This window comes from Oncorhynchus mykiss, chromosome 24, assembly GCF_013265735.2.
Source record: "Oncorhynchus mykiss isolate Arlee chromosome 24, USDA_OmykA_1.1, whole genome shotgun sequence".
Classification (NCBI taxonomy): domain Eukaryota; kingdom Metazoa; phylum Chordata; class Actinopteri; order Salmoniformes; family Salmonidae; genus Oncorhynchus; species Oncorhynchus mykiss.
In genome coordinates this window covers 2,951,500-2,959,259 of record NC_048588.1, presented here as the reverse complement: position 1 = coordinate 2,959,259, position 7,760 = coordinate 2,951,500, and the positions used below count along the sequence as shown (strand labels likewise).

General features: G+C 44.3%; 1 protein-coding gene across 4 annotated transcripts; it reads right to left on the bottom strand.

Moving 5' to 3' along the window:
• Positions 1 to 833: 833 nt before the first annotated feature.
• fosb (FBJ murine osteosarcoma viral oncogene homolog B) lies at positions 834 to 7,398 on the bottom strand. 4 transcript variants are annotated; one of them, XM_036961821.1, is made up of 6 exons: positions 7,099 to 7,398; positions 6,708 to 6,889; positions 4,874 to 5,260; positions 4,545 to 4,652; positions 3,707 to 4,078; positions 834 to 2,688 (listed from the first exon to the last, which is right to left on the bottom strand). In XM_036961821.1, exons 1-6 carry the CDS (start codon positions 7,160 to 7,162, stop codon positions 2,635 to 2,637), a joined length of 1,167 nt encoding a protein of 388 aa, XP_036817716.1. In that variant the 5' UTR covers positions 7,163 to 7,398; the 3' UTR covers positions 834 to 2,634. The 4 variants fall into 4 exon arrangements, with proteins under 4 accessions (XP_036817716.1, XP_021437621.2, XP_021437622.2 ...); XM_021581946.2 differs by having other exon boundaries at positions 834 to 4,078; XM_021581947.2 differs by having other exon boundaries at positions 834 to 4,078; positions 4,904 to 5,260.
• Between the last annotated feature and the right edge of the window lie 362 nt (positions 7,399 to 7,760).

Below are 7,760 nucleotides of genomic sequence, written 5' to 3'. Positions count from 1 at the left end.
CTCTCTATTTCTCTGTCTTTACCTTTCTGCCTCTCTCATTCTCTCTCTTGGATGGTTCAGATTAGAAAATTAGACTTATGTGAACTAGACCTCATTTCCTGATCTGTCCGGTGCTGACATAGGTGTGAATTCTTCCAAACCGGTAGCTGGGTTTCCGGGGTAAGACAAAAATGACATAACATTCTCTAAGAGAACGCATGTTTGGAATTAAAGATTTGGGCGTGAAATAAGATGAATATTGGCGGAATGAATATTCAAACATGCTCTCATTCCGTGGAAGAACCGTGGTATATTTTTGCCCAACCCTGGAGACTCTTCGAGCGGTTTTGATGGAACAGGACCCATGGACCTCATCACTGATAAGTTGTAAGTGAATTTGCCAGAACAGGATGTTCTATGATAAGTTCATCTGATATACTATAAGTAAGCACCACAAAACATTCTGTGCACGAGCCATACTTATCCAGACCGTGCCATCTATCAGTGTAAACCTCTTTCACACATCATCAACAATGCCATGGTAGGTTCATGGAAGGAAATCAAAAGGCATGGAAGTTCGTCACTCAAAAAAGGCATATAAGGCTTGTCCCTTGTCGTACCACTTGAAGCCTGGCACTTAAGTTACATTTTTTTTGCTTCACAATCAAAATGGAGGGGCCCTCTTTTCAATTCACAACTAAGACTTTAGCCCATCTAATGATAAGCCAGACAATTTTTCTTTCACAATCACACCTCCATTGATATTTCAAGTTATGCAACAATAACTACTGTGAGGCGATTTTTTTTTTTTAGGAGAGCAAACTCTCGAAAAGCTCTCCAAAAATGTCTGTTGCTCGAATCACACGATAACTACTTTATTGAACAGGAATGCACACTGGACTAACAGACTGTTCTCAACAAAAAAACATTCAATAAAAAATTATTTGCATTATTAATATTTTAATATGTATTTTGACATTCAATTCATACTAGTTTCCTCATTTTGGGTCCGTAGGGGACTAAGTGGTGACATTAAGCTTTGGCGGCATAGGCATCGGGACTGACCTCACAGAGAAAAACAAACAAACAAACAGGCAAATGTGAAAGCAAAAAGGCAATAGCACCACCTCAATAATCTCATCATATTGGCAAACTGCAATACATGCAGCATCACATGTTAGATATAGTTATCCTGAATAATGTGCTTTATATGTAAAACATATGAGCACAGGCAGTGATAATGTGCGTCATATTGAGGGAATGGTTAAGTATTATCGTTTTTTTTTTTTTATATATAAATCTTTGTTCTTTTAGAAAAATATCAATTTTAAAACCAGCCTCATCAACGGCACCTCTGTTTCTTCATTGACAAAAATATCCCATTTATATTTTCAAACATTCATACTTCACAATAATTGTACATACACTTAAATATACACATTTTTTGTATCTATATGCATATGCTTTTAAGTATACTTTTGACACATAGAAAATGTTTTTATAGTGCACATCATGCCTCTGAAGTTGCCAAAACGAAGATAAAAAAAATAACATAATAACACAATAATAGTTAGAATGCAATAGTAAATGTAACATTAAGGGGGAAACATCCCCTGTAAGAACAAGAACGTCTGGCAGCGACAACACAGGTAAGAGCGGAGGACAAAAAGCAACAACAACGAAAAACTCAAACGTAAAAACATAACAAATGTCACTGGAAATAAAAGGAACAAATTCACAGACAAAATGTAGAACGCATATACTCATAAAACACCCCCTCCTCTTGTCTCCTCTGTGTGTCCGGCTCCGTATTGTGCTCTCTCTCATCATGTCAACCTCAATCGAGAAAGAAATAAGCGGGCCAAGTGGCGCAGAGTGGGATACACTCACAATAAATGCACCTCCCACTAGGAGAGGCACAGAGGCCACTCATCCCAATGTTCAGAGGTTGGTTGAATATTCCTTAAAAGTAATATATATATATTTTTAAACATATTGGTTACCAACAGACTCATGTCCGACAAAAGCACTTTACCAAAAGTACATTCCTCTCTCAATGTTTTTTTTCTCACCATGATATTTTCTCTGGTCAAAGGTTAGACTTAAAAACAACAACAGAAAATACTTGGTGATAAAGGAGGGTGAAGAACATTATACAAAATAGTATCAGTAACAAGTGGAGACCAATCCAGATGCTTGAAGTATGGCGGTGGTACTCTGCAGGTAAGAGGTAACCCATCCCATACAGTTGACAAAAGCAGGATTTTTTGGGGGATTGTTTTAAATTCGATTCAGGCTTACGAGTACAGGGGGCTCATCCTCTCTCTCTGCCAAAGTTTCAGCTCTCCCTCTAGACCTCTACCTCGGCTAAAGCCTCATCTCTCATTCTCCCGCCGTCCTCATCTCACCGTCACAATACAAGTCTCCTTTCATCTTCATCGTTTCAACATCCAACAATGGCTCAGGAGAAGAAAGAAAAGAGTGACAACTCTTTTACATTTGTGTCCATCAAATTTGGTGTATTTTCAGTGTGTGTGTGTGTGTGTGTGTGTGTTTTTTAGTTTTTGATTTTGTCTGCTTTGAGCGAAATACTCCAGGGCTCCTCAGTTGGGGGTGCGTCCGCGTCCGTGTGGGACGTGTGAGGTGGGCCGGCGCTCAGTCAAGGTCCCAGGGGCTGGAAGGGCTCGGCGTGCTCTCAGGGTTCGAAGACTTCAAAGAGACAGAGAGAGACACACAGAGGAGAGAAACAAAGATGGAGAGATGGACGAAGAGCAGACGGCAGGATAAAAAGAGAAAGAGCCAGATAGCTGGAGGCTGTGACGCCCTTCCCTTTCCAAGTCACAACTAATGACGAAGAAGCAAGAGGAACCGAGAGGATGAGGAAGGCGGGAGGGGAGAGCAAGAGCTCGGCAGTCTGGCCTCACAAAAAAAAGACCCAAACCTCAGTCCTTCTTCCCTATTTCAGCTTGCACAAATACATTCAGCATGAAGAGAGGGATGAAAAAGATGAGAGCAGGAGCAGTGAGAGAGGAATGACCGACAGAGGGAACGACGGGGAGGATAAGTGTGCTTGTGAGATCACAGGTGAGCATGTTGCTATTTCCTGTGTGCACTGGACGTGCACGTCACAAGACGTTGAAAGATTCACTGTGAATTAAGCTGGGTATGATGTCAGAGGATGTTTCAGAGATCGACTGACAACTCAGAGCCCAGAGTTTTAGACTCAATTTGAATTCACTTTAAATACTTGGTTAGTTACGTTTAGTTTTCTCATTTAGGACAACAGTGGCTTATATGCACTAAATGCTATGTGGTCAAACTTGGTTTGATTTCATGTTTTTTCAGGTCTGAATGTGTGTGAGTTTGTATGGATCATCATATAATGTATGTTATCCATGTTGTTGACCTCGTCTATCATGGGCAACTGTTTTTTTGAGCAACTGGTGATTGACACAGGGGGGGGGATGTGTGTGCGCGCGTGTGGTGTGGTGTGTCTGTCGGTCAGTCAGAGAGCGAGCAGCGAGGGCGAGTTCAGGGAATCAGAGGACTGCTCGCTGCTGCTGTTTCTCTGGTTAGCGCTGACCCCGCAGGCTCCCTCTGGGTAGCTGAACACAAATGAAGATGTGTATGAAGGGTTGTAGCTGCCAGCGGCCGCGCCATCGTGGTGACCACCACCCTCACCCGGCGCAGGCTCGCTTGAGCCATAGAAAGAACTAGAAAACGCTACCTCCTGCATCATCCCCGGCTGCGGATGAACCTGCTGCTGCGGATGAACCTGCTGCTGTTGCTGCTGCGGATGAACCTGCTGCTGCTGCTGTTGTTGCTGCTGCTGCTGCGAAGTAGAAGGCTGCGAGGTGTAGGCGGGAGGCAGGTAGAAAGTGTCCTCCACAGTCAAGCCCACAATGGAGACGGGGGCCTGTTGAGGCAGTAGGGGCTGATGCTGGAGCTGTGTGGAGCCTGAGGCCTGCTGCTCCTGGTAGGGGATCTTGCAGCTGGGCTGGTGAGCCACAAGGACAAACTCCAGGCGCTCCTTCTCCTTCTGCAGCTCAGAGATCTCAGCCTCCAGCTCAGACTTCTCCTCCTCCAGGATGTCAGTCTCCTGTGGAGGGAGGGAGGGAGATAAAGAGAGAGAGAGAGAGAGAGAGAGAGAGAGAGAGAGAGAGAGAGAGAGAGAGAGAGAGAGAGAGAGAGGGTAGAGGGGGTAGAGGGTTAGACAACACAGGTGTTCTCATTCTACGTCTGTGGAGGTGGATGCACGGCTATGTTTTTAGATATAGATAGGCCTACATGTTTCCCCTTGAAATAGATACTTTAGCCCATGCTAGGACTGGTAAATTAGACTATACCAACTGTAGGCACAATAGACTGTCACAAGAACTATAATCATCTTCGCTCTCTTCATCTAATAACCCCCGTCTCTTAATAACCAACCCCTTAAATAACATCATGTGTTACTATTACTCACATACACAGTCATTATCATGAGCCTAGTTATGTAGCATAACACACTGCATATAATTATCACAGGAAGCCATTTTTGACAGCAAGAACACAGGCAAGCTCACCCCCTGCAGTCTGTCAGTGAGTTCGCGCCGGCGGTTTCGGCATTTGGCGGCTGCCAGCTTGTTCCTCTCGCGCCGAACACGCCTCTTCTCCTGCTCCTCTGGAGTCAACTGGGGGAAAAGAATTAAGGAGGGATTAAAACAAATGCAAACTTTGTCTTTGCCTCGAATCTCTCTGATGCACTTGAATGGGCCGTCGCTAGCTGAGAATAACAGACATATAGATGTATTGTCAAATACAGTATCATAATGAAACGCGGCGAACGTGTTCATTCTTGCTGTCTACCCACTCGACATATAAAGATTGACACACGGGGCACACACACACTTACAAACACACCAACATCTCCATCGTCACTCACAGACTCGTCTCGTACACGGCGGCTACGGGCCCTGGACTGACGGACAGGACCCGGGGCTGGGCCTTGCCCCGGGGTGTCAGAGCCTGCGGGAGTAAAAACTGAGCCAGAGAAATAACTGGGCCCTGGCAGATCATAAGGGTCTACCAGGGACACCGACTGGGCCATAGTCGAGGTCCCCGCCCCACTTTGGCCAGAGGCCTGGGATGAGATGAGTGTTGGCTGCACCATCCACTGCAGGTCCTGGCTGCTGGTGATGGCTGTGACTGTGGGCACAAAGGAGCCTGGCATATCCACTCCTCCACTGCTGCCCCCGGAACCACTGCCTACCCCTTCCCCGCCACCAGCAGACACACAATCCTGGAACACACAGAGATGGGGGGGGGGGGTTAGGCATGAACACAGACAGAGAAATGGGATGCTGCCATACAATGCAATGACGACAAAAGTGTCTTGCTCTTTAAACATTGCTTTGTGAACTATTTCGATGGGGATTCCCTTGTACACAAGATGGTAGACGTCACAGCAGAAGATTGCATAGCCTTGATGTCCATAAGACACACACTTTCAGGGTACAGTTTGACACACCCATTCTATTCGTTGCATTGTAAGACTAGTCATAAGCATGTATGTCCCCCTTATAATGTCTTATATGATCTCATTATGATCCTATCTTAATAAAAAACAATTTGTCAGTTACAAATGTGCTACATATAGAGACATAACACATTGATAACCCTTATAATAACGTCTAAAGGCTCATACAAACTTGTAAAAAGTAGTACATCATTTCAGTGAATGTCACTCTTATAGAATGGTAGAATGTCAGTGAGAGTTGGAGTCTCCCAAAATTCCTGGACAACAAATGTTATAAAGAGATCATTGCAAGAATAGATTTAGGTGCCCAAATCTATCACTGGCTCTCTCTGCTTTAATTAGAACTGAGGCGAGCAGTGATGCCATAGTGAGCTCGGAGTTGCATTAATATTAATTTGAAAGCGTTTAAGGCAAGGCGACATGTAGCTTTCAAGGGGCCGCCTCAACCAATCAACTCGCTCGAATAAGTCCCCCTTCCTCCTTCGTCCTCCCCCGTCACACCCTCGGTGTTCCCTTAGCAACGCGACGTAACACTCCAAAATAGAACGCATTTACGTCACAGTGAGTCCTGAGAACAGGGAGCGTGGAGAGAAGCGAGCAAAGGCGGAGCTTTTTGTGCGTACGTAGGAGGGCCAAAGCGCTGTCATCCGTTGCGCTGCGTGCTGTAAACCTACCACCGAAGACAGTACACGTTGCTAGTAGAGGTGGCACAGCCTGAGTCAGAAAACATGCCGGCAGGCCAGCCTTTACTACAATACAATTCAAGTGCCTGTAGATTTCAAGGCAATTGGCAGTGCATTTTTTTCACGCATGGTTGATCAGACGTGAAAGGGAAATCTTCTTGCCTTTCCCTTTCATAGAAACTATGTAACAACAAGCTTATAATTATGATGATACTCAGGTTGATAAATCCAAACTCTGCATGGTAGAACTCTAACGCGACAAGGTATAACTGCACCAGCATTTGCAAATACTACTGAACTGTAAAGCATCATTGAATTCTTAACTTAACCCATATTTCTGGAATACAGCCCACGGCCACATCATCATGTACAACATAAATCAGACTTCATGCATTATTATGTAAACATCTGTCAAATGAAATGTTTCCTCAATATTATAGTAATCGACATCTGAAATTGGGGGGAAAAGACACATAAACTCCCTTTTTCGCCCCGATACTCATCATTGCTTGACTTATTGGACCTACCTGTGAGGCACTGGCCGGCGGGCTCCCGAAGGAGTCCACGGAGGAAAAGTACTGAGACTCAATAGACGGGGACGAACTTCCACGGGAGACGGAATCAAAGTCACCGGGGAACCCTTGGAACATTTCCCGGGCGGAGCCGAGAGAGAAACCTACAGTTCCCGGAGTGAGTGTGATGTCACCTGCTGTTCGAGCGAACACACAAGGGCAAGGGGAGACAGCTGTCAGTTTGATGTAATTTAAATGCAGTCTCGTGTATCTAGGATATGGACAACAGTAAATATGCATAACTGGAAACCTTGCTTTACGTGTAGCCTACATGTATATCGGAAATCACGTAATAAGAACCGTTGTTGCTGCATTATCTAACATTCACGTTTAGAAAGTATTTTACCGTTAATGTGTTCCTTATTGTGCTCCGGTAAGATGCTATTGGTCTCTTTCCAAAAAAGTTGCATGAAGAAGGAAATCCAGTTCGCTGCTATGGAAACAGTCCTTACGTTTCGGATTTTTAAAAACTCATCGATCCGATTCAGAATCCGCTAAAATGTGTCCTTTGTCCCCTTTTTACAATGTGCAATGATAGATCCATGTAAAAGTCCACTATGTGTAAACTGATCAGCGATATAGAGTCACAGTCCACAGAAGCGAGTCTTGTCTTATGAATGAAGCCATGGAGTACGAGAGAAGCATTGTAAAGGATACGAAGTCCCGCCTAGGAGTTCCGCTGACGTACGTGCCCATTTATGGGGTTGTGTTTTTGTTTGGTATCCTTGGTAATGACGTTTAGCTAGGGATTCCCTCTCCCACAGAAACCGTACAGCAGACGAGAATATAACATGTTACTATCACAGCCACGATATATTTCTAATCCAGAAACAATTTCTGATAGTACATTTACTGAAACAACAAGTTATGACCATTTTAGTGTGCACCTAGCCAAAGTATGGATTGTAAAGTAGATTAAATGAACATCTAAATGCACGTGTTCTTAGTGTTTTGGAGGTGTAAACTCATGTAGCCTAATAATTATTTTGTAGACTCAGTAAACAGCCT

What these genes read in the sequence shown, in the direction of transcription:
- fosb (XM_021581946.2), bottom strand. Translation starts at nt 7,162, where the DNA reads ATGCAACTTTTTTGGAAAGAGACCAATAGCATCTTACCGGAGCACAAT. An exon ending in ATGGAGATGTTGGTGTGTTT is followed by an intron (nt 4,653 to 4,873) that starts GTAAGTGTGTGT and finishes CTTTTCCCCCAG; the next exon opens with TTGACTCCAGAGGAGCAGGA. An exon ending in TCACTGACAGACTGCAGGGG is followed by an intron (nt 4,079 to 4,544) that starts GTGAGCTTGCCT and finishes CTCCCTCCACAG; the next exon opens with GAGACTGACATCCTGGAGGA.